We start from the raw sequence: 27,811 nt of genomic DNA, 5'->3' as shown, positions 1-27,811 counted from the left end.
ATTCTATTTAAGCATATCTAACATATTGAGCAAGGTTTCAGGCTGGAATGATGTATGCATAAGAGACCTGAAGCCCTCCCCATGTCCTTTAGAATATAGGGAAGGGGGCAGGTTATTTTACCTAGTAACAGGGCACATGTAAGGGAGCCACTTTTGATACTGAGTCGCAACATGCAGATGGGTCACTTTTTGAAAGATCAGCGACTGCTGTATGTTTGAAATGCCTGAGAGCCCGGGCATAGGGTTGACTCTCATCACCAGGGACACACTCTAATGGATATCAAAAGGGTGTACAGAGTTCCCCACGGAGGGTTGGGTAAATTGAGGGAATGACTCTCTCTCTAGAATGTGTTATGTGATAGGGATTATGGTAATCCCTTGACGGAATTAAGGATGCCTCACACAATTCAAAGGTTGGACGACTGTTGCCATCCCACCCGATGATTGTATCGTGTCATCATTGGCCTCCTGCTCCAACGGCAGGCTGGCGGTGCAATGCCTGTCGGGTAGCACTGAGTGCTACTCTTTAGTGGAGTTCTTTTATTCCTCAGCCAATAGATGCATGTGTGTGAGGGGCCAAAAAGGAGTGCAATAGTGAGCGTGAGTGAAAAGTTAAAAAAGGTCAGTAGAGTCCATTAAGAACCTTTAATGATATGGCTCACTGCCTCGTTTAAAAGTGGTGAAGGGAGGGGTACGAGGCACAAAGAGTAAGGTGATTTGGCCTCGTTCAACCCTCGCCTATGGTGCGGTCAACATGTTTCATGCCACTCGGGCAATTCTTCAGGACCTAAATGCTCATCAACTTGCAGGGATTTTCAACCGTTAGCAAAAATTAGATATACAACCTGCAGGGTACCGCAGGATGGAATCCTACGTAATTTCCCGCCCTAGGTGTGGGGAAAGAAAGAGAGAAGGGCACAATCGATGTTGTGCCTAGCAACTGAAAAATTATACAAGTAGAGTCATCATGCACAAATGGTATGGTACAATGGACCCTACCAAAACAAAGTGAAGGTGCAAGAGAGAGAGAAAACATACGAAATAAAGTCAGTGGGGAGAGGGGGTTTACATTCTAAGTGCCAAATGTCATCAATGGTAAGGGTGCGTAAATTCGATGTACAAAAGGCTATACACTCCATGCTTAGTCACTTGTATGTGTTTTACAGCCAAGGGGTAGTGTATTCGTTAAATTGGTAGTAGAGGATAAAATCAGAACCAAAGCACTACAATTGGTGAAGAACAAAAGGGGACACCAGGGTCGAATATTCTCAAGAGGTCCTTACCCTTAGTCCCTGGTAGACGGACCCCACTGACTGTCCTTGTGGGGCCTGAGCTGTAAGGTAGGTACCTGAATAGAGTAAATATTCCGGTTATGATTGTGGTTGGCGGAGCACGACGGTTGAAAGTTGGTCCCTGGTGGTTAAGCCAAGGGGATCGCCAAATGATGGCACACAGAACCATCGTGTCCGTAGACCACATCTTACCTTGTTTGCTCGAGGCACTAGGCTTGTAAGCACCTACCCCTACCACAGCGGCGAGATCGCAGGACAGCCAGTGAATCGGTGTGTGGCTGAGCTGCTTAAGAAGCAGAATGCCACGGGCGCCGTGAGTAGGCGTGTGTGCAAAGCGTTGCAAGGTAACGCGAACAAGCGTGGTGTGGAAAGAGAGGGCAGCCACAGTCCGAAACAGCGTTCACAGCCAGGCGCCATCTTGGAATGGAGTAACCCCAATTGGGAGAGTGCTAGGGGTGCCTTCAATGGGTATAGAAGGATGGTACTTAGTCTTGGGTAGGAACAATTCAAGACTGGATTATCTGGCTAGCATATTCCAAGGCACAGAATCATTTAGACCATGTTCATCTGTCTGGAGACGATGTACCCATCGCTGTTCCATTCTGAATAATGCCTGTTGGTTAATGGAAGGGTGGCATTCAAGGATAGTCCATTGTATATTTTCCGCCAGGTGGTTGTGTTGTCTACAGTGTTCATACAGCCTGGTGTGTGTCTTTTTACAGCGGATGTTGCTGTTATGTTCCATGATGCGTAGTTTCACGGTGCGCATCGTCTTGCCGATGTAGATCATCTTGCATGGGCATGTCAGCATGTAGATGCATCTTGCGCTGTTGCAGTTTGTGTGCTTGCTGAGGTGCCAGGTGAAACCCTTTGGAAGTTCTATGGTTTTACCTTGGATAGTCTGAGGGCAAACAATACAGGAACCACAACGATAATGTCCCGTAACCGGTGGCAGGTCCCAAAGTGTATTAACTGGGTGGGTGCTCGTTTTCTTAGGGCGAGTATGGATCAGGGTATCCTTGAGGTTGGATGTCCTCTTAAATGCAAAGCACGGCCGAGGTATTTCCAGGCCCGCCGTATTGAGGATTCCCCAATGCGAGTTCAGTCTTTTTTATGAAGTTGGAGTTCCTTGTGTAAGATGTTACACATGTGATTGTGTCGTCTTGCTCCTTAGTATGGACTTCCAGCAGTGAGTCTCTGTTATTATTGAGAGCCCTTTTAGATGATGACTTGAGAAGTCGAGTCGGGTACCCCCTGTCCTGAAGCTTGTGTTGGAGATTATTAGCTTCTAGTTTGTAGTCTGTTATTGATGTACAGTTTCTGCGAAGCCGCAGGAATTGCCCAAAAGGCAGGTTATCCTTTAGGGCTCTGGTATGGTGGCTGTTGTACAAAAGCAGACTGTTCCTGTCTGTCCCTTTCTTAAACAGCGTTGTTGTGATTGCTGTGGGTTCCAGCTTGATTGTCAGATCTAGAAAGGGTACAGACTCCTCAGAGATCGTGCCTGTAAATTTCAAAAAGGGGTCTTGCAGGTTAATCCACGCACAAAAGGCTTCGCAGCTGGTCCAATCACCTTTCCAGAAGACTAGAATATCGTCGATATATCGACGCCAAAGTGTGAGATGTTCTCGGAACGGGTTCTGTTCGGGTGGGTAGATGTGTTTTTTTTCGAAGGTAGCCATATAGATGCAGGCCAGGCTCGGTGCAAACGTCGAACCCATCGAGGTGCCGCGGATCTGGTGGTAGAGTTGCGACTCATACCTGAAAAAGTTTTCAGTGAGGGCTATATGGGCTAGTTCCATGATGAAGGCTATCGGGGTAGGGGAGGACCACTCTTCCTGCCGTAGAACGGAGTCCACAGCCTCCAGGGTGGCTCGTTGCGGGATGTTGGTGTACAACGCTTCTACGTCTAGAGTTAGAAGGAGATCAACATCTTCTCTGCCGTCCACTTCATTAATCAGACGGAGGACGTCTCTGGTGTCCTGTAGGTATGAAGGGATCTGCTTCACCAAAGGTTGAAGGAAGGCATCGCAGAATTGGGATAGTGGCTCCAAAAGTGACCCAATTCCGGAGACAATGGGTCTCCCTGGGACTGGGGTAGTCCCTTTGTGAATCTTGGAGAGGGTGTAGAAGTAAGGCGTGACAGGTTCCGTGGTGGTCAGGAAATCAGCCTCTTTCTTACTGATCCATTCGTTGGTCTCCACTTCAATAATGAGGTTCATGATGGTCGTCGTAAGCCGTTTTGTAGGATCCTCGGTGAGTGGTCTATAGTGGGTAGTATTGGACAGTTGTCGTCTACATTCGCGGTCGTAGTCCTCATAGTCTTGTATGACTGTTGCTCCCCCCTTGTCTGCCTGTTTGATAACGATTGATTCATCCTTCCCCAGGTTGATGGATGCTTGTCTTTCTGCAGAGGTCAAATTGTGGAACTGTTTGACGTATGGTTTTTTCTGCAGGCTCGTCAGAACTGCTCGTTCGAAAGTCAGGACTTCCGGGGGGACCATCCCATCAGTGGGGGTAAAAGTTGACGGTTTCCTCAATCCACTGTCTTGGCTGGTGGGCTCAGGTACCTTCACTTTGTTTTGGTAGGGTCCATTGTACCATACCATTTGTGCATGATGACTCTACTTGTATAATTTTGCAGTTGCTAGGCACAACATTGATTGTGCCCTTCTCTCTTTCTTTCCCCACACCTAGGGCGGGAAATTACGTAGGATTCCATCCTGCGGTACCCTGCAGGTTGTATATCTAATTTTTGCTAACGGTTGAAAATCCCTGCAAGTTGATGAGCATTTAGGTCCTGAAGAATTGCCCGAGTGGCATGAAACATGTTGACCGCACCATAGGCGAGGGTTGAACGAGGCCAAATCACCTTACTCTTTGTGCCTCGGTACCCCTCCCTTCACCACTTTTAAACGAGGCAGTGAGCCATATTATTAAATGTTCTTAATGGACTCTACTGACCTTTTTTTAACTTTTCACTCACGCTCACTATTGCACTCCTTTTTGGCCCCTCACACACATGCATCTATTGGCTGAGGAATAAAAGAACTCCACTAAAGAGTAGCACTCAGTGCTACCCGACAGGCATTGCACCGACAGCCTGCCGTTGGAGCAGGAGGCCAATGATGACACGATACAATCATCGGGTGGGATGGCAACAGTCGTCCAACCTTTGAATTGTGTGAGGCATCCTTAATTCCGTCAAGGGATTACCTTTATCCCTATCACATAACACATTCTAGAGAGAGAGTCATTCCCTCAATTTACCCAACCCTCCGTGGGGAACTCTGTACACCCTTTTGATATCCAGTTATAGGACACGTACATTGGACCCCGGTAAACATTGTCCTCTATCTGTCCCCCTTGTTGTTATAACACACTCTAATGGGACATTAAAGGGTGGACAGGTTTCCTTAGGCAGACCGCTGGTACACAGGTCGGTCCAACCACTCGATCTGTATGATACTGGCACAGATGCTTCCAGACAAAAGGTTGAGAAGGAAATGCCACAAGCTATTGGACATGATGTCAAGACTACCAGGAAATGTATCTGTCACATGGGCAAACGTGCCATTGGGAGCTGGCTCCTCATCTATATCGCCTCGATTGGAGCCATCAATAGGATGGTCAGCCCCGCCCCCCCCTTTAGTTAACTCCCTCGCCCCGAAACTCAAAGCAGCCCCTCCCGTACTCATCTCACTAGGTAAAGGGGTGAGTAACGTACAGTAATGCAGATGTGTTCTTATGAGCATTGTTTCCACTAAGCAGACTATTGCTTTTTACAGTAGATACTTGTTAGGCCCTCCCTAAGGTGTAAGCGATCTCAACTGCTGGCATGCATGCACCGAGTCTGAGACAAGTTATACAGACTGAGTGTGCAGGTAAGCACAACCGTGCTGGCTACCTCAGTATGCATGTATAGAGAGATTCTGTCCTCTCACTTTATGGGTCTAGCTCTAGCGCCATCGGGAAGGCATTAAAAAATGATGCTTCACCGAGATGTGTATTGCAATAATGTACAGCTCACGCCATTCATTACTAGTGTAACAAACATGCTGGGACTCTCTGCATGTATTTAGTTCACTAAAGGGGATACGGGTTCATAGTTAAACTAATCAAAATTAAGTGGACACACTGGATTGTTCATTTCTCAGCGTAAGGCAATTAACAAAGATTCTGCTGTTACATCCTCCTGTTGTACTTATAACTTAGTCCTGTAGTACTCATGACGTATTCCTCAATACGAGTAAGTTATGAGTAGTCCTGTCTTACTCCAGGAATTAGTGAGGACTACTAAAAGAGTAAGTGGCACCAATTTACTGCAAACTCTTGGTGAATCTGGCTTAGAGTGCGCATTGTTAGGCTGCTAAGAGAAAAGGGCGGGTATTTCATTTTTCAAGAGCTCACATCTAATTGGTTTTAAAATGTATCCCTCTCGTATTACCCATAACCTGAACAGTTCCTGTGAAAGGGAACAACTCCCGGCTACGTAGTAGGGACATAGGGAAGACACATGGCTGATAAAGCTCTTGGCATCGTCAATGCTGTATTTTGTTGGCTCTCCTATGTCCTACTATAGTGTGACTGTAACTGATCTGTTACTATGCAGCGGATTGCCTGTAACAGATCCCTTCCTTCTGCATCTGTGTGCCTTTATCACAGCTGCGTGCTATAGCAGCCTATCTATCTTAGAACTCACCTGCCAGTTCTCCTGCGTGTTACAGCAGCACAGCTTGTCAATGCTAGATCTCCTGCTGGGTGCCCGCAACCTTTTGCCCGCTTGCTAATGTGGTGTGCATGGACTCTGTCTCATGCCTGTTATTCTGTGTACTTGCATGTGATGTTCTGCTAAAGCTTTGTGCCTGACACTTGACATCCTGCTTTCTGCCTGTACCTTATGGTCTACGATTGCTAGCGCTCTGTTTCTGTGCCTGATGTTCTGCTGTCTGCTAAAGATAAGTGCATGCCACCTGATGATTGCTAAAGGGTGAAGCTGTATGCCTGCACCTGATGTCCCACTAACTTTTACAACTGTCCACCTCCACCTGATGTCCAGCCAGCTGCAGAAGATGTGTACCTGCACCTGCTGCAGATGTGTGCAGGCACCCAGACCACTACAGTCTATTGCTGTGCACTAGATGTCCTGCTTTGTGCCCGCAACCTTTGGCCCGCCTGCTAATGTGGTGTGCATGCACTCTGCCTCATGCCTGTTATTCTGTGTACTTGCATCTGATGTTCTGCTAAAGCTGTGTGCCTGGCACTTGACATCCTGCCGAGAGCTAAAGCGTTGTGCCTGTACCTTATGTCCTACGATTGCTAGCGCTCTGTTTCTGTGCCTGATGTTCTGCTGTCTGCTAAAGATATGTGCATGTCACCTGATCATCGCTAAAGGGTAAAGCTATATGCCTTCACCTGATGCCCTACTAACATTTACAACTGTTCACCTCCACCTGATGTCCAGCCAGTAGCTGAAGATGTGTACCTGCACCTTTTGCAGATGTATGCTGGCACCCAGACCACTGCAGTCTATTGCTGTGCACCAGACGTCCTGCCGAAGCTGTGCCCCCATCTGATCTCCCATGTTTGGCCTAGGCAGTCCTGTAAATCCTATAGGTTTCTGGCTGCAGCAGATGAGGATCTGCCCATATTCCTTCTCCCTCTAGGTACAGCCTGGTGTTCTCCAAACCTCATCTCCCCTAATTGCCTCTGTAACACAGCAACCTATCCAACCTAGCATGCTCCTCATCCCTCAGCCCTGGACACTCAGCCCAATCTACAGTACTAGAAAGGTATTCTTTTGAATTCTGTTATATAAAATATTACTGCTCTATGCTGTCAAATTTCCTCTTGTTTACACACTTAAGAAGCATTCTCTGAAGCAGGGCTACTCAAAGTACGGTCCTCCTGACCTTTTCAAGTGACCCCCTCCCAATGAAAACAATACACTTTTGTCACAACGGTAATTATGTCATGACTTGAGCCCGCCATCTTAAATTGGGGCAATATTCATTAAAAATCATACGTAGCAATTCATCGGCAGTGAGCAGCGGCAACTGGAAATCAATATTATTACTGTTGGGAGGGGACAATGGCGTGTTGGAGTAAGTGGTCGGGCAGCTTTCTTTCATGAACATGATGCCCACTTCATAAAAAATAAAAATATGAGGGTGATATCTATTAAAACAAGGAGGGGGAAGGAGCAGGCAACAACAACATATATTTGAGGAGGGTCAAATGGGATTTTTAGAGACAACACTCTGATACGGCCCCAACAGTACTTATACAACAAAAAGTGTCAGAGGGTCTAGAATAACATGAATAAGAATGCTATGTGTGCGTCTCCAGAGGATTTACACAAACATGTTGGATATGAAATTATGAAAACAAAGGTCACCCTTACATTAAACACAACAAGTGATCATGTGAGGATGCCCATCAGTCACCACACATAACCGCCCTTCATCATTTGGGTTCCTTTTCAGACCACTGATGGTGTTATCTCCTGTGTTACTCATGGAGAGCTAAGATTGTAACAGCCCTATCATGGTCAAAGAGATTAACGTGGTCTTACTTCTCAACTGAGAGGATGTTAAGAGAAGGGGACTGATGTCGTAGTGCAAAAATGGTGAGAAAAACAAGAAAAAATGTGTGTGAAATAAAACTGGATGAGGGGGTGCTGAACGTAACTTTATTCTGTCGCTACCCACTTTTCCAATATTAAAAAGTAGACATGGACAATCCAATTAATCTTGGATCATCTAAGGTATTCTAGGGTCAACATGTTTCTGCAATAGTTGACATATGTTGTCATTGCTTTCATCAGGACCACTATACACTTGTTTGCTACTACGAACTGGTGTGCATTAAAGAAAAAGTGCTCAAAATTATAAATTTCAAACCCGATACTTGGATCACCTGTGTCCACTAGATGTCTGTATCGGTAATTTCACCGTTCCATGATGGAAAATTTCCCACTTGGAAGATGTAAGGACCTCACCCCACCTGGCCACGGCTCAGGGTGTAGGGGAAGCACCGCTCTCTCCGTCGGTACTTCGAATCGGCATCTGTGTCTACTTTTTAATATTGGAAAAGTGGGTAGCGACAGAATAAAGTTACGTTCAGCACCCCCCCATCCAATTTTATTTCACACACATTTTTTCTTGTTTTTCTCACCATTTTTGCACTACGACATCAGTCCCCTTCTCCTAACATCCGCTCAGTTGAGAAGTAAGACCACGTTAATCTCTTTGACCATGAGAGGGCTGTTACAATCTTAGCTCTCCATGAGTAACACAGTAGATAACACCATCAGTGGTCTGAGAAGGAACCCAAATGATGAAGGGCGGTTCCGTGTGGTGACTGATGGGCATCCTCACATGATCACTTGTTGGGTTTAATGTAAGGGTGACCTTTGTTTTCATAATTTCATATCCAACATGGTTGTGTAAATCCTCTGGAGAGGCACACAGAGCGTTCTTATTCATGTTATTCTAGACCCTCTGACACTTTTTGTTTTATAAGGAAGGAGCAGGCAGCCTGAGACCAAGGAGCAAAACACAGTACTAGGGTAGCCTGCAAGAGCAGGAGTAAGAGACTTGGCATCCGTGAAGGGAGCCCACCAGATGTCATGGAAACACTTGTACTATTAAAAAAAAAAATGTTCACTGTGGCATTAAGTAGAGGTGGGAGGGAGGAATGCTATATTTAAATGTAAGCAGCTATGGTGCTTACGCTGAACACAGGCAAACAGTAACAGAACAAGAAACCAAGAAAAAAATAGAACAGATAAAGAACCATAGTGTAATTAGACAGTACTTAGTTTCTGCTCTGTGGGAGGAACTGGAAGAGAGAAGGAGGTACAAAGAGGCAGGATTGACCACTAGCAAGCAAATATTTTTAAAGACCTCTGAAACAAACAGATCAAAAGCAGGGGGATTGTTTTAAGCCCACTAGAGAAGTATACTAAAGTATACAAGAGGTCGTATGCTTACGCTATACCTAAAAATGAAAACTTTGCTCAGCTTACTACTCTTACCCATGAGTAACAAAGGGGCCTTACTGAAAAGCAATGTACTTTTAAAGAAATGCATGTGAAAGGCTGCTGTGGTGCACTTGAAAAATGTAATACCCCAGCGCACCGAAGCAATTCTTTAATCCATGTTGTATTGCTTCATTGAAAACAGGACTCTATCTAAGCAGAAATAGGTCACCCTCCCACCTTGATCAAAAGAGAATCATATACTCAGATGCTATCAATTACCTGGCCACACTGGACCCAATCCGATCCTGGGAATGACTACAAATCTTTTATAGAAGACTGCTCATGTGGTGGAGACAAATGCTTCGGATGGAACAGAGCAGAGGTTGACCAGTAAAATGTCAGGGCCCCATCTGTGAATCAAATTCACACTAACATAGTTCTCTACCCATTCAAAGTGCTCCACAACATTGCCCACATGTCACAATACTTCTGCCTCCAATCCATGCTTCCTTTTCCCAAAACGTCGTAGGGAAGGGTGGGATCAGGGAGGCTCTCTGATTCATCCCACTCTGTGATGAGTTGGGAAAGGTGAATCCTCATTTACTGACGCAATGTTTTTTAAAGCACAGGCTGCAGCCTGAAGCACACAATTGGATTCAGTCAGCAAAGGTGGTGCACACCACAGGGGAGGAGTGGCCCTACTCTTAGGCAGGCCACAGAACAAGGGTAAAATCACATGAGCCCTAAAACGTCAGCGATACGGCACATGCGCAGTAAGGGCATGCGCCTGTCAGTCCTGCTATGGCTGCCTGACGCTTGACCAGAGGGTGAGTGAGAACTTGAAGGTTTGCTGTAGGATCAATATTTATGGAAGCAGGTAGGATGTGTTTATTTAATTAAAAAACATTTAAGGACTCAAAACTACTGGGGTGGAGCCCCCATGCCTATACTAAGAAACGCCCCTGCACAGGAAACAATTTATAACTGTCTGGCGGGCCATAATAAATGCAGAACCGGTCCTGAGTTGCTTGTGTTCTGGTTAAGGGAGGACCTAGACTGTGAGTTTGGGCTGGACTGTTCCCATTGGAGTTGAATCAAGATTGATTTGCACAGAGGCTGCGTCCGAACTGAGGTGGCATGTTGGGCAAAAAAACAATGGATTGGGATGTGGCCCAGAGCAATCGCCAGGCTAAGATTAATTCAAGCATTTCATCCGCATTGTTTTTGATGCTATAAATTACTAAAAGTGGTATTTTCAGAACAGTAACTAAAAGTCTGACTTTGCCAGTAAAACAATTTTAAATTACAAATCAAATGAGTGGAAGAACTATTTCTTTATCTGTTACCAAACTTAAGTTGTCACTTATTAAGTGTAATTAGTTAACCCAGTGCTAATCTATAAAAGAAATACAGTGAAGAACGACTTTAGGAGTATTTCACTGTCGGAACATGTAAAACTTAAACACACACGTCCTACTTTTAAAGTACCATCCACACTGCCCTATAATCCTTATGTAGAACGCTGAAACTTTACGATTTAGTAAGTGCCTACTGCATGCTGCGCATTTATTATAACAATTGAGAATGTAAGTTTGTATTGCTTACTTTTACTCATGCGATAAATTGTGTAAGGTTTTAACTAACTAAACAACGAACATTTATAATCATTATCATTATCTATAAGCCTTATGGCCTACCTTAGGGATGACATATCAGTATTAAAAATGAGAGTTTAGGCCTGGCAAAAGGTTTATTTTGCAAGGTCGAAATGGCAGTTTAAAACTGCACTACAGACTGCAGTGGCAAACATAAGACTAGTATTATAGCCTACTTTACTGGGTGGCACAATAAATGCTGCAGCCCACTAGTAGCTTTTAATTTACAAGCCCTGGGTACATGGTACATGTAGTACCATTTACTATGGACTTAAAAGTAAATTGAATGTACCAATACGGTGTATACCAATTTTAGCATGTTTAAGGAAGCAAGCACAAGCATGTTACCAATGATTAGCAGGAGTTAATTGAGTCCAAAAAGCGAACACAAACTGATTCAGGAAAGAAAGACAAAAATCTGGCGGGACCCTGCAGAAAGCACCTGGTTTAATTGGCAGAGGACCAAGAAGTATAGAAATAAAGGTGGAGAGAGTACAGATGGAGTAGAATTTGACCAGAAGTTGGCAGTGAAGAACGTGCATAAAGCACTTGGTGGGACTTGCTGATGATGGCAATTTATCACATTTTAATAAGTGTATCAGAAACCTGACATAAGGACATCTCAGAACCCTTTATTGATAAACCATTAAAATAATTTTTAAAAATGAGATAAGGGAAATTATGGCAATGCTTGAGAAATTACATTGCATTTAATAAAGTACAAATCAAAGATTTTATAGGTGTACTGTGTGTAGAAGTTACAGAATCGAACAGATGGTGGCGTGTATGTAAAGAAAAATCTCTAGACGAACATCATCAGAAGAGATCCAGCATACGGAGGCATCACACAAGTCTACAGTAAGATCTTTGTAGAGTGCTTTTAGGCCAGTAGGTTGGGCAGGTATATCCCTCCGCCCGCTATATGCACCAATAACTGTTGCTCTTTGCATAATGGGGTGGCAGTCTTACGTTCCTTTGTGTAGGTACTAACAACCCCTTAGATGTATGGTACCCATTCTCCATGTCAAGTGAAATGCTGAGATTGTGCTTGCGTCTGTTAAAGAGATTTATGTCTTAAATGGAGTACAGTCCTGAACATAGCACCTTGGCAAGGATGTAGACGAGCAACATGTCCTCAGCTGCACGGCAATATTCTTCTGTGAATATGTTATGTTACGTGACACTTATAATTAGAAGAGGGAATAATAGGCGTAATTCACTGCAGTGTAATTACATGGAAACTACTCGCAATTATGTGTAATTACGTGAGAAGCGTAATCCAGCATTTGGCAGTATTTCCATAGGGCAGAATGCACCCTTGTGTCCAAAATGTGCCCATGATGCATTTTACGCTAACAAATAGTACTAAATGATACAAGGCATGAACAGCAGTACCCAGCAGCCACTCACTCATATCTTAATTAATTGTTCCTGTGCTCCTATAGTGGGATTTTTGCACCAAATCTCTCTTAATTTCACAATCTGGTGTAATTTCAGTAATTTGCATCACGAGTTACGCATTATTCCTTAAATCATTCTGATTACTCCGACATAATAAAAATTCCTCCTAGACCTACTTAAAATTCTCACCCACACGGGGGTCTCGAGGTGCACAGAATGTAGTGTACTGCGGAAACAATACAGAAAAATTATGGGAAAGCATGCGAAACCCCCCATAGTTCAGCAGAATTTCCAAAAATGGACCTCCCTACATTGTGATTTTTGCCACTTGCTCTGACAAATGGAAGTATTGCTTTCATTCATCAGGCTACAAACTTTCTGCATGTGAGACACAGCCTCATTCATCAGTGGACGACAGTACTATTCAGTTTCCCTTTACAAGACTGGAACTCACAACTCTGAACACATTCCGCAGTGCAGGCTTAGCACTTGGCCATGATACAAAGCGGCTAGTCAATTGATAGTTATTAAATATAGTTTAAGACAATTGCTGCCTTCAATATCTGCAACGCTTAGTTCAACCGTATATAAAGAGAAAATTGTCTTTTCATGAAATCCCATACTATGATCATTTCCCACTTTATGTCGTTTAATAGAAAATGTGCCTAATTAAACCTATATTTTAAGTTTTGAAAATGGATTTATAAGTGCAGATGATAATGAACCACTTAATTACATATCAATGAGCTTGGTGTTAAATTGTGCCCGGTATGATTCTGGAAAAGTAGTTGGCTAGCAGTGAGAAGGGAAGAAATAAATGTTAAAGAAATATTATCAAGCTATATTTTTTCATAAGGGAATACTGTGAGTGTGCATCGGTTTTATGCCTGAAGGGCTGTGCCTGGGGAGAGATAATAATGAAATGTGCTTCGGGAAAATAGAGAAAATGATATAACTAATATGGCACTTCGTTCTGAATGTAATTTTCCATGGAGTGCATTTGAGAAATGTATGCAACATGGAAAAGCCTACATTAAATACCAAAATATGTCCTATAAAAAATTGACCCTTATCGTGTGTCATGTTAGAAATGGGGGACTCTAATTGGCAGTGGTATGCACCCTGTCCAAGTCGGGACTCTTCCTTCTCGTCAGCGTAAAGGAGTTACACACCTAAGATAATCCCTGCTCACCCCTTGGTAGCTTGACATGAGCAGTTAGGCTTATCACAAAGGCCATGTGTAAAGTTCTGTACATAACACACTCAGTAACAAAGTGAAAACCCTACAAATGGACACCACACCAGTTTAGAAAAATAAGGTATCTTTATCTAAACTAAAAGAGACCAAAACAACAAAAATCCAACATACACAACTCAAAATATGCCTTTAAAATGGTTTCAAGCAAATGTGACCATAGAACTCTATGCATGCTGTGATTTCACACAAAGTACCTTAAATGCATCAAACTGCACAAGACAAAACAGCTGCAGAGGAGGGAAGCATCGGAAGACACAGCCACGAGCAGGCGCTGCGTTGATTTCTTATGCATGACGGTGCTGCACCAGAAAAACAGGTGCTGGAAAGGTGAAGCGCCAATTTTGATGTTTTCACGCAATTCTTTGCAGCAGCAATAACGTCTAAGGGCCCCAAACTGGGTTTGGCACCACGAGGCAGGTCATACTCCTAGCAATGGAGTTCAGGGATGCTACAGGTGAAGTCTTTGTGCCCTTGAGACTTCTTAATCAGAAGCAAGCTCTACTTCAAGCCCTCGGAGAATCTTCTCAGTCAGGATAAAGCAAAGTAAAAGTCCAGTCCTTTCCATTGCCCATAGACAGCAGCAGCAGTAGCAACTGCAGGCCAACCCAGCAAGCCACACACAGCTAATGGGCAGTACTCCTCCTGAATGCTCTTCAGCTCTTCTTCTTGCCAGGGTCCTCTTTATCCAGAAGTGTTCCTAAAGTCTGGGTTTTAGTTCCAATACAATACCCCTTTTGTCCTTTGACATCTTTGTAGTTTACAAGTTTCTGCCTCGCCTAGCCTTGGCTCCAGAAACACTCCAGGGGGGTGAAGACAGCTTGGTGAGAGGACAGGAACAGCCCTATTCAGGTGCAAGTGACAGCTCCTCCCAACACTCTAGCTCAGGAAGGCCCATCAGCACATGCAGGGACATCTCAACTCCCTTTGTGTGACTGTCTAGGGTAAACGCACAAACAAGCCCCTAAATGACTAAAGTGTGAAAATCACTAGAGAAGCTGTGCGCCGGGTATACGGAGTGTAACTTCGCTACTTTCTTGATGTCTTCACTACGTACTGTGAAATCTGGGTAGATCAAGGGACCCAGGAAGCACGCAAATCAACAAATTATTGGCATAAAAGTTAAAAAGAAGCAAATGCTAAAGAAAGGTGTGCACGGCAATCCTTGTGCAATGTAAACGTTTCAGTCTACCCTACCAGCCAGTTGCACCCACAGACGAAAAACGTTGGACAATCACATTCAAGAGATACTAACTCACACTCACGAGGTGCACATTTTAGTCATTTGAGGAACTAGCGAGCAAGCATTTGATTTTTTCTAGGCTTATGGACATGAATATTCGACAAATCTTTATAATACCGTATTTCCATGTAATTATGTGTGTTTTTACTGTACACTTACATGTTTAAATGCCATACTTATCTGTTTACATGTAATTGTAGAAATAGCGCAACAGATAACATCAAAAGGGAGGGGGGTATAGATTTGAAGTGCTTTGAACACTGCGAGCTGAGTTAGAGAGATTAGATAAGGATTATTGAAACGAGGGAGTTGTACTTTGGTAGCTTAAAAAGAGATGGATTGTGGGATATGGAGTCACGAGTGTGATAATCTAGTGATTACAGGGAGGTTGTGATAGGTCAAATCAAAGAGGTGGGGTAACGCCACTTGAGTTTAAATTGGAAGGGGAATCACGTAGTTAGTTTAACATCGCCTCATGAGAAGAAAATGGTTTTAAACTTGAACGTTTGGAATAAAGCTGCTAAAGGTACGAGACGCAGTAGATTTAATTAGGGGTACGAACTATGGGTGAGGAGTTTGCTCGGTGAAAGGAAGGGTGAAGATCAGGGGACTCCTCATATGGAAGGAAAACAACTGGCAGCTTGGAAAGTGTTTCAGGCATAATGGCGGGAGGAATATAGTTCCGCTTGTAGAGGGAAAAGCGCTGCATGACAACAGGGCATGGACTCGTTAGTGTAACAAATGTACACAGTTTGTAGTAGTGGTTGAGAAATCGAATCCTAACAGCAATGTTCTTTCATTTGTAAAAAAAACCCTGAAGAAGGGCTTTTAAATAGCCCAAAATTCATTGGGTGTAATGAGATCTGCAGCTAAGAATGTTTTATGCTTTTGCCACGTGCCCGTAAAAAGGCTTGGATTAGCATATCCGCGGCATGAGAAGCTGTTACAGACATATCCATCTCACGTGTGTGAAAAAAACAAAGAAATAAATTAACTGTTTCAAATAGTTTGGGAGTATATGGATTCATTGTTGCTGAACATGGAAGAGTTCAAAAAGTGAGAAAATCACGAGAGAAGCTGTGCGCCAGGTATAAGGAGTGTAACTTCGCGCCTTTCTTGATGTCTTCACTTTCTAAAAGTGACATTTTCAAACACAATTTAAATACCACCCTCACTAAAAGATGTGTTCTATCCTTGTAGATGTATTACTTTGCCATAAAGGTTCCCATCTATTTGTCCTTTGTTCACACAGTTTATGGGGCCCCTGATGCCAATTGAAGCCGAAAACTGCAGATGTCGTGCACCGAATGGACATACACAAAAATTAGGGAGATTATGCATTAGTCTCCTGTGTTGTCAGAGTGTATCCAACATGAAGCCCTGTGTTCAGGCCATGGAGGGCTGCAGCATATTAAACTGTTTGAGTGCAGCAGCTGCAACCAGGGGCTATGCCTACTGGCCTTACCATGTCAATTAAGCCTAATGACCTGTACAAATGGGGCCATTTGTTAGCTTTAGGTCTAGCCTTTCAGACAGAATTACCTTTTCCTCTACAGTATCTTTTTCCCCAAAAATCTTACACATTTGAATGGTGATTTTTTTGGCCTCTTTCAACAGTAATAATAATAAAATGTATGGCACCCCTTCAAATATATCACTTGTAAACATCAGCATCAATAAGTCTTAATACATTTTGAATTTGTAATGCAGACATAGCGTGGCAACATTTAGGTGATGGTATCTTTTCTTTTTACTTTTTTATTTTTTGGTCATAGGCTTGCAATAAAAAAAGAATAAAACACAATACATCAACTTGACAATGACACACCTCTTTGAATGTGAACATTAAGTGCAATGGTCTTGAAAATAATGACAATGAACGCCTCAATCACTAGAGATAGAATATTGATCTTGCCCCTCCTCAGTTTTGATGTCATTATGGTTACCTTCAGATGATCACAACTATCTTCTTACTATGAAATGGTGAGTCAAAGATGAAAGACAATTTTATCCAACAGAGAAACAAAAATAGCAGTTTTCATTTCTTCCTCTCTGCCTTCTTCATGTGCAAATTCGGGTTGAAGAAAATACACATGGTTTCCCACAGATCAGTCACCTGGACATTGTTTCAGCCTGGTGTCAAGTGAACATCAGTCCCACATGCTTTCTCAAGGCATACCCTTCTGAGAAGCTCCCCTTTAGGAGTTGGAATTTCTTTCTGAATCTGTGTGACGCTGTGCTGCATTGCATTAAAGGGAGAGAGCAGAAGTGCACCATATTTCTACTAAGATAAAGCACACTTCTGCTTTCTCATTGTGCTGGTGCACTTCAGACAGACTAGTGGCAAATCAGTGCAGTGCAAGAGTTGATAAAAAATAAACACTAGATGACTGCAACACTTGGTGACATAGCCACACATGAGCGCTGCCTCTTGCTTCTATCATGGAGTGTGAATGGACTGGGCAACTGTTTAAAGTAGGGTGTACTTAAGAAATGTTTAAATCAACATATTCCAGACCATGTACTGCTACAGGAGATAAACTTGGTGGGAAATATCTGTGGATTCTTGGGAAGAGGAAAATATAAGGTCCTGGCACACTCAGGTTTCTCCCCGGGCTCTAGTGGGATGAGTGTTTTGGTCAGGAGGTTGCTCCCTAATACTGTGCTCCAGACATGGCTGAACCTCAATGGGGGATTAGAGGCAGTCAGAGGTTAATGGAATCGAAAGACACAGTTGTTGGTCTCATGTTACCTGCCTCCAAATTTGCAAAAACCCAAACTCGAGGAGATGGGAAGTTGGATAGCGAATGCACTGGACGTGGTGTTTGACTTAAATCTCACCAAAAATTTAGAAGTGGACAGGGTGACTGGCAGCAATTGAATGAGCAGGGAATATGTAAGGTTTGCATACTTTGCAAGGGCAATGGAACTTTTGGATCTGAGGAAGAAGGACCACCCGCACAAAATACAATACTCATATGTAGCCAACATAATTTACAGACATTACACAAAAACACAAAGGTAGTGATGCCTATTTGCGAATGCACATCTTAGTACTCAATCAACCGGATAGTAACATTGGTGTACAATCCAATGTGGTGCTCTCAAAGCAATAAGACTCCCTCCACACTCCAAGAGACAGAATAGGGAAAGAGATCTTCGTTGAAATCACAAATAATATGCTCAGATGCCGAGGCACACCAAATTCAGTCCTTTCTGTAATATAGGCAGTGACCAATATGTAAGTGAAGGTAGTCCGTAAGCAATTCTTTTCTCTGTATTTTCTTTCTTTTCTTCTTAAAATCCAATTACAAAAAACACTGGCAGCTGACACATGTTTCGTTCAAAGGACTTTTTCAAGCCCAGTTGTTATATTAGACGACACCCGGCACCTCCAAAGGTAACGTGTCGGAGGTAGGAGTGTCAATGCGAAGGTTTCTATGTACTGAGGAGACCTGAGTGTCAGTAAGTGGACACCAAATCCCCAACATCGATCGTATAGTCATTAACAGTAGTTCACCAGATCTTGAGATTGGGAATAGATCAAGATCTACAATAGTAGTGAAAATGCCTGTGGTCTGCTGCTAACACAACAAGTATCCGTGCCTGTAAGCATATGTGCTCCACGTTGAAGATGTAAGTCTCGAGGACATTTTAGACAGTGGCTTGAATAATAAATAACCGTACTTGTTATATGCAGCTTTAATATCGCGCTGTGTGTACTGTTACATGCAACAAGTACCGTCGGATACAAATATGGAATACAACCACGGAGAATGGCTTAATGCGAAGCCCTGATAAGCCTGGAGCAACGGGGAACCGGCATGCGTCCTATCTGTTGCAAGTTCAGTTTAGGAGCGGACCAGGGCAGGAAGAGGTAGGGGCGTACCCGGTGATCAAACACACTATGGTTAAAAGGATACAGCATCGCTGGCTATGGAACAGAATCTGGTATGAAGTGGTTGCACATGGCCATAACAGAAGGAGGTATGGTATTTCTGTATCTGTGAGAGGGTTGTTGTGTCAAAAACAAACAAATATATATAAAAAAAGAAGCTTGTGTTGATACTAAAAAAGAATGAATTATTATCAATTTTTAACCCTTTTATTCATTAATTTTACCTTCTGCTACACAGGAACATTTGGGACGGCAAAACCTTGGTATTTCCCATTAACACTCTCCTACTGGAAGCAGTTGTGTGGAGCAGAGAACAGAAGGAAGCATTACCTTAACTCAAATATGGCGTTTTTTAACGAAAACCTGAGCCATAAAGGTATGTGATCAAGGTATTGTAATATTGTAAAGGAAGTTGATTATTGAGTGCCAATTACTGTTTTAAAGCCCAGGCATGGAGATTTAAAATGGACCTCGCTCTCATCTTGTCTGCCTATTTTTCTATTGTGGTAAATGCTAAGTGCCTTTGGCTGTATCAACATACTGGAAGCAGAATCTGAGTATTTTATTGTTCACTATAACAAAGGCAACAGAGATCACGAGGACAATCCACAAGCAGAGTGATGCTTGGCCTGATGTTAACATAAGGTTGTCCAAGACATTGAAAGGTGATGTTTTGATTTTGAAGCTAGATTGATGATAGCCTAGGTTTTCTTTTCCTGAATGTAAACACTTTGTCAAGAATGCTACAGTTGTGTATAATTTCTGTGAAGAAGCTTTAGTTGTTTGGATCAGTTGGGTCGAGCATGGGTATTTTGTGAGGAGTGAAGTAATATGCAAGTGATCAATACTGTGAAAACCCCATCTATGTGAATGGAGCTACTGATGGATGCAGATTAAGATTGACTTGGATCTCTTCAAGTGTGCCTGCAATGACTGTGGGACAGTGATCACAAGTCGATCCCAGTAGGGAGGTATGCTATATTCTATATTCAATGGAAAAGAAGCTGCTAATGAATGTCTGTCTCAGATGTGTAGCTGCAAAAGAGTTTAAGTGCTTTCTGAGGGCTGCAGATGACCTAATTGTCTGTGCTTCTAGTTAGTTGCAGTGTCCCTGTGCTCAGGGATTGATTATTGCTGCAATGAAGTGGACATTTAGAGTGTTTTGCACCATGAACTGTATTTGATTAATTGGACTTTCGAAGACCAGATTAGTTTGTGGTTTAGGATGCTTTAGTGTTTGTGGGCTAATTTTTTGCTTGTTGGTTGAGGGATTTGAGCCAGGTCATTACCCCCTGAGAAGTCCACCTCATCCCAGTCCTTATATTAGTGAGGTGATCCCGCCTCCCTACAGGCCTCTGAAATGCTTGTCTGCTTTTTATTTTTAGTACATAAAACCCTCCCACCCTTTGCCATGCCTGCTTGTTTTTCTGTTCCTAGACGGTCTGTTGGAACGCAATGTGCTGTTGGAAGCGGTCTATGTGACTACAATTTTTGTTTTTCCCAAAAAGGGTGCCATTTCGCATACTCGCGGTGTTTGTTGTTATATTTGTGCCCTTGTTGGTGGATCGTGCTATTCGTAGTGTATGTTTCGGTAGGTTGTGTACTTGGTCTGCTTGGAACCACGCTCCCTACCCATGTTCTTGCCTGGGGCAGGAAGCATTCTGGGTGGTTGAGGGCAGGCAGTTTGGGTGCAGGAGAAATTCTAGCAGCACCTGGCCCGAAGCTATGTCTACATTGTATGTGGATGCGGGGGAGGCAGTACCCTGTCTTTTAGCGCCCAAGGTTGAGACTTGGTTGCTAGGAGACAGTTATAAATAATAAGTTGTTCATGTACGCTTCCTGATTGACTCTTACAATCATAAAGGAGGAGGAGTCTGCGCCTATGGCAATTTTTTGGAAACCCTGGATTTGGAGGGTACATATTTTCATGTGCCTGTTCATCAAGAAAGCCAGCGGTTTCTGAGGTTTGCGGTGCACAGGGGTCATTGTCAGTTTCATATGTTGCCTTTCGGTAAACAGACAAAATATCGACTTCAAAATATCGAATGGACAAAATATCGACTTCAAAATATAGAATGGACAAAATATCGAATGGACAGAATATAGTCATCAAAAATATCGTTTTTAAGGTAAGTAATGTAATATCGAATTTTTAAAATATAGAAAGTCAAAATATCGAAGTATATAATATAGGTTATTAAAATTATCGAATTTTTAATAATATCGAATTTTTTATAGTGTTTTTATGTTATTATATGGGTGAAAAGTGTGTATTTATGTTATAATTTATTTTAATTAATGAATTGTATGTTATTTAATTTTTGCGTAATTTAATTCTGTAGCGGGATGTGGGTTTATAGGGGAATAGGGTGGGAAGTAATTTAATTATAATTAATTAAATATGTAAATGTATTTATTGGTATTTATTTTGAATTAATGGTTAATTAATTTTTATTTGGTAATTAATAAAATTTTAATTGTCAATTAATTTTATTTAATTGATTAATTGATAATTATTTTAATTTTACTAATTTATTTTCTGTAGCGGGTTGTGGGTTTATAGGGGAATAGGGTGGGAAGTAATTTGATTATAATTAATTAAATATGTACATTTTTTATTGGTATTTTTGTGAATTGTTTGTTAATTAATTTTTATTTGGTAATTAATTACATTTTAATTGCCAATTAATTTTATTTAATTGATTAATTGATAATTATGTTAATTTTACTAATTTATTTTCTGTTGTGGGATGTGGGTTTATAGGGGAATTTGGTGGGAAGTAATTAAATTATAATTAATTACATAATTTAATGTATTTATTTGTATTTATTTTGAATTAATTGTTAATTAATTTTTAATTGCTAAATATTTAATTGTTAATTTGTAATCAATTTGTATTAATAGGTACATAATTGTAATAATTATTTTTAATTTGTATTTTTAATTGATTAATTATTATATTATATTAAATTGGTAATTACTTTAATTTTTTATAGATATTTATTAATATATATATATTTTTAAAATAATATATGAAGTAATTACTTTCCCTACTGTTGCACTCACTGGAGTGGGAATAGTAATTTTTACCCCTACGCTATCCAACGCTTTCCCTACTGTTGCACTCTCTGGAGTGGGAATAGTAATTTTTAGAATCCCGCTATCCTACGGTAATAATATTGTATATTTTTAAATAATATTATGTTAATATATATATACATATATGCTTTAACAAATGAAATTTTATAATTTTATTTATAACTTAAATTATTATTTAATATTTTTAAGGTTATTTAAGTATTATTAAGTATATTTTAGTTATTTGTTTTTATAGTTTTTTTAATTTTACATTATTTTTAGGAAATTCAATATTTTTACAAAGTATATATTTTTTAACAATATTTTGGGGTCGATATTTTTTACTTACCTGTTTGTAGATAGGATTTCAATATTTGTCTGTCAATATTTTGGCATCGATATTTTTAGTAGTCTATATTTTGTCCCTCAATATCCTCAGTGATCTTTTGCCTTTCAGACTCACCACCGCTCCCTGCACTTTTAACAATGTATTAGCTCTGGATGTGGGGGGGGTTGCAGTTTTGAGGTATCTCTATTTTTTCCTATGTTGATGATTGTTTGATTTCTGCTTCCTGGTCACTGTGGTCATTTTACCCTCTTGGGATCTGCCATCTGTCCTGAGGGTCTTTAATTGTCCCCTTTTGAGCCTTTGCTGGAGAACAATTTGTTGTGGTTGTTTACTAACTTGACCTTCCTGGTGTCCATTACTTCATCTCGGAGAATGGTTGAATTGGGGGCCTTGCTTATATCTTTTCCCTATTTGCAGTTTCTACCACACAGGGTGGTTTTCCGGCTGGATCCAGCCTTTCTCCCTAAAGACTCTTCTAAATTTCATTTACAACAGGAGGTTGTCCTTCCTCATTTTCCAGGGGGAGAAATACCCTGGTTCCTTCTGTATTTGAAGTCCAGAGAGCCCTTCATATTTATCTGCAGCGTATCGAGGCTTTTGTCTTTCCCCTGCTCCGTTAGTGTCCTGTGAGGGAGTGACTAAGGTGAAGAAGGTCTCTACGTCCACCATCAGCAGGTGGGTGTGCTTGGCAGTTTTCCAGTCTTATAAGTATACAGGGCTGGCTCCTCCAACTCATGTTCAGGGACGCTCCACTCGGTCTGTGTCTGCTTCCTGGGATAAGGTGGCAGGTGTCTCTATCCCTGAGATTTGTAGGGCGGCTACCTGGCAATTGCATCAGATTTTTATCAAGCATTATTGTCTTGATTTTTTGCATACTTTTGTGGACAATTTTGCTGTTGGAGTTATAAATGCAGCTATGTCTTAAAGCTTGTTTTGATTAAACATTATGTTCAGCATGTATCTTTGGTGTAATTTATTATCTTTGTGTTTTGGTTTGTGCTTTCCCCACTAACGTAAGGACTGGGACGTGGAAGTCCTATGAGTGGGTAATGTGTCTTTACTTTTCAGTAATATTTATTACCACCATTAAGGGCCCTCCTCATCCCAGTCCTGTTCCCTTCCTCACCCCCTCCCACCCGCTGTTGTTGTGTCTGGCCTTGTTATTAGCAGTCATGGCAGGGAGTGTAAGGATTTATATCCAAAAAATAAAAACTACCCAGCATTTCAGTGGCCTGTCTGGAGGCGGGATTGCCTCACTAATGAACGGACTGGGACGAGGAAGACCATAATCAGGGTAATGAAGATTATCAGCAAGTAACAGCATATTTCTCAGCACTCTCTTTTGTTTTTGCTTATGGTTTCTGTGAATCATTGTTTGTAGGTAAATCCTCTGTCTCTCCACAATGGTACACGTGTCTACAGCTCTGGAGAGGGTAGCTGCAAGCAAATCCACAATCTTGTGGGAAAAATTGCAGGTTGATCAGTAGTTAGTGTGTTAGCTTGATTATTAATGCTTCGAAGGACCGCTTTACGATCGATCTGAATCGGGGGGATTGCCTTTTTTCTTTCTGCTTAGCTTTGCAGTGGTGATAGCAATATTAAAGTGGAGGAACTCAGTGGGAAAGTTGATAGATTAGAGGATTGTGTCTGGAGAGCTGGGTGCAGAATGTGGAAGATTGTGGGGGCGGTCACATCAGGAGAGGGTGTGTACAGGTTGCCAATAGATCTTTAGTTTACATGTGTGCAGCTAACTGTTCTAAGGAGAAAAGCCATTGGGACGGGGGTAAAGCTAAGAATAAATGAGCGGTAATGACAAATTCAATGAAATGTTTGTGGTTAGAGTGTTGCTTAAGGGGATGGGAGATCATCTTAACATTCCCAATTGACAAAACGTCAATAATAGCTCCATTTTTTTAACCCTAATATCCAGTAATTTATTATTTATTTTCAAGCTAAAATAATAATTCTAATGCTACTTATTTGTTCCTACTTGAAAACTTTCCTACAACAACGCTGTAAATCATATTGAAGATGTGGGTTCACGTTTTGGTGACAGTGGAGAAGATTAATTTCTACTAATTTATCACCTTTCTTCGAAATGATCACCTTCCAATATGGTAGTGATTTTACATGATAGATCAGCTTACTGTTGATAGTAACACCTCGTCTTGTGGTTTCATCCTTAAATGGATTTATTTATAAATGCAGTAGCGTCTCTGTTTGCTGTTTTTACTATTGTGACATATGTTGCTCTTCTCTTACTTAGCTGATTTAGCCTTACTGTTTCCTTTAAAACTCTCAAATTGAATCTCGTAATTTACAGCGAACCTCCAAGATTGCACCCAACAGTTCCAAAGTCTCTTCCTGTTGATTGCTGCTGTGGACTCCTTTGCACCTGAGACCAGGGGTATTGGAAGTCTCCCCATAATTGACGACAGGAAAGAGTGAATTGCTCAGCCGCACTGGAGGCAGGGCCCAGGCTGGCATGAGTGTTTAATAAAGGTGCAATCGGCCCAAAATCAATGGCGTAACGAAACTTGAGGGGGGGCCCCTACAAGTCATGTGGAGTGGTCCCCTCTGGACTCAATCAGGAGATCTCCGAACAGAGTACTGTGCTGAGGGGGCCCCTCGGAGCTTGGGGGCCCCCGTGCACCATAGGGGCTGCAGGGGCCTGTGTTACACTACTGTCCTAAATCAAGGAGGAAAATAGTCTCCCATGCCCTGGCCGGGTAGTAAAAGGCATCTGTATATGTAGGGTGCAGTGGAACCTTCATAGTCCTGGGCCACGGCCCACAAGGGCATCTGCTGAGCTGTTGACAGCTATCACCCTGGCTGTGCCATGTAACATATTTGAAAGAAAAGGGGCCCCTGCCTAATGGGATAAACCCTGGCAAGGAATTAACACGTGAGGTAAGAAAGAGCTAAAATGCACCGGGTTTTGTGCTTGTTGTCCTTAAGAGAGAGAAAGCTAGAAGCTAATGACTGAACTCACACTATAATAGTGTTGATATATTCTATTATTTTATTTCTTTTTATATCATCTTTTTTTATAGAGAGTATTTTTTTTATCTTGTTATGAATTATTACATACAAAAAAACAATACATATAATATAATAAGTGTGAATAATAATAAACAATTCGTTTGATTTATAAAATACAGAAGTGCATTCCCATTTCAACGCGTTTCGGCGTGAACCTTCTTCAGGAAGTCTGTATTCATGCACAATTATGTAGACTAAGAAACAAAAGATAAATGTCATTAGCAAGCTAGAAAATTCTCATTCTTCAAATGATTTAAGTTACATTTCTGTTGATAATTTGTTCAATCTGAATCAATCTCCTTTATTACCTAGGGACAGTAGCCAGACTAAGCCCAGCGGATTCATTTATGTACATTTAAAATTAGAACATCATAGTACATCTGTTTGCCTATGTACAATACATAATTAAATCTCACCACAAGAGTTACAAATATATACAATAACTCATCGCAAAGTTTATAATACTTTATACAGAATATACATATATACATCTATCAAATCAACCTGGCTGCTGGATGGTTAAACAGCACAGGAGACAACAATTTTATACATGTAGATGAGACTAATAACCAATTCATATTTGATTTAAGGGATAAAGTTAACTGGGAGGTTGCATGGGAAGGAGGGGTCCCTCAAATAAACACGGGATCGCTCATGAGGATGAAATCAATAGCAGAAAACAACAATAATCTGCATATGGAGGTACTTATAACTTATTGGAAAGCACAACAAATTCACAGATAGGACTCTTACTGAAAAAAGATAATAAATTGGTTGTAGTAATTACTTACAAAAGGCCTAGTGACAAGGCCATAGTAAATGAAACTATGACAGTACCTTATTGTGAATAGGTAGAATTGGCGAACTGGGATCCGTAATTCTGTCAATAATAGGGTTCTCCAAAACTATAGTGCGTGTAGCCTTATGTCTACTGTGAAAAATAGGAAAGACATAACATATAGGAGGGTACAGTTAGTCTCGATCAGAGCAAGCTATTTATCAATTCATTTCCAATATCACTAAGGGTGTACCTGGTAGAAGGACTATATTATTTCAGAAGATGAGACGAACCCTCGAAAAGGGTAATGAAGATAAAGAACAGATGGGGCGCCCACTTGAATTTACTAAAAAACATAAACGGTACAAAAATGCAGACATGGTATGTAATTCAGTCTTTTGTAACTCGAGTCTAATAGCCATTCACTGAAAAAGGCAATACTCTTCTTACCTTAATAAGAAGATGTATTCCAAATGGTCATGATGCTCTGGTGAGATAAAGGATGACTAATATTCGTCATCACTACCATATCTACTCCATCTGCGGAAAATAATGTATGTAAGCAATGTGAATTGCCATATGTAATAGATGGGCAGCGCGCTAAAAAAAGTCCTATGGTATACAGTAAGGACTAGGAGTTACACACTAGTCAAATATTGGTACTGGTTGTTTTAATCAAAGAAGATCCATTGTTGATATTACTTGCAAAAGATATGGCAGCCTAGGCGCCAACAAGATAAGTGCGACATAGGTGAAGGGAGAAGACTAAACCGTATTTTTAAATGCGTCCGAAACTGAGCTTTCCGATTTGAAATCAAGGATTAGCCGTTCTACAATCTATACAAATTCGGTGTTATTCACTTGTAATAGCTTAATATTTGTAACACCGGCAACAAAGTTGATAAAGACCCAGCACAGCAAATTACGGGGTAAAGGTATCCCCAAAACGGAGGGCAAAAAACCATATTCACAATGCTTGATCATGCCTTACCAGTACCACCCTGATGCGGAAAAAGAAGTGGTCTGCATGATGCAAGGTTGAGCTGCAAGGGATATGCGTACTTACTATGAAAAAGACGGCTCGGTTCACGAAGCGGGCGTCTTACTGCAGTTCTTCGTACGCTATGGCTGCTGAAGTTGGCCATTTTAAAGTGTGAAGACTTGCCGCCAATTAGGACAAATCTCGCGATAGTGCGTAAATGACAGATACACTACGGAGGTACACTCCGACAACACAGAATTGTGGGCGCCATCTTAGAATAGGTCCAGACTTGCTGTAGATATGTGAAACTCCTATACAAAGGGATGGTCATACATGTTTAGAGAATCGGAAATGCACTCACTAAATATTTGAACTTGCAAGAACTGACAAACCGAAATAATGTTATCAAGTTCTTAAACAAGTTTCGTGATGATTGCTGTAAGATGTAAAGGATACTTGCTAATTATAATAAACCAACTAGGACTACCAATGACCCGGGAATTGCGTTTTTTCGGGAACTGTAAAAAATCTCGCATTAATATGCAGTGAGCACATCCAATAATGTATGTTCAATAGCATACTGCAATTACAAAAACTAGTGGGCGCCATCTTGGAAAAAGTTATAACATACTATGGATGTACAAAACTACTAAAGAATTGGATGTTTTTATTTGCTTGAGAGTATAAAAATACATATACTGAATGTTAAAAATAGTAGGAACTACCAATGGTCCGAAAAATGCATAATGGGGCCCTTCTCAGGAACAATCCATTATGCAGATTCCACTTGGATAATGGATACATTACTACACTGAAGTTAACCAACTATGAGACACGAGTGTTATAAATATTGTAA

At 41.4% G+C, this 27,811-nt stretch overlaps 1 protein-coding gene across 1 annotated transcript in view; it reads left to right on the top strand.

Annotated features, from left to right (window-relative positions):
• The window catches only part of ABCA13 (ATP binding cassette subfamily A member 13), a 2,590,787-nt gene that overhangs the window by 909,786 nt on the left and 1,653,190 nt on the right, over positions 1–27,811 (top strand). The window contains exon 25 of the mRNA XM_086964984.1: positions 18,964–19,101. Coding sequence (XP_086821110.1) covers positions 18,964–19,101 — 138 coding nt within the window. The remainder of the gene's footprint in view (positions 1–18,963; positions 19,102–27,811) is intronic.

Source organism: Lissotriton vulgaris, chromosome 4_1 (assembly GCF_964263255.1).
Source record: "Lissotriton vulgaris chromosome 4_1, aLisVul1.2, whole genome shotgun sequence".
Taxonomy (NCBI): Eukaryota; Metazoa; Chordata; class Amphibia; order Caudata; family Salamandridae; genus Lissotriton; species Lissotriton vulgaris.
This window is presented reverse-complemented; position numbering and strand designations above follow the sequence as displayed.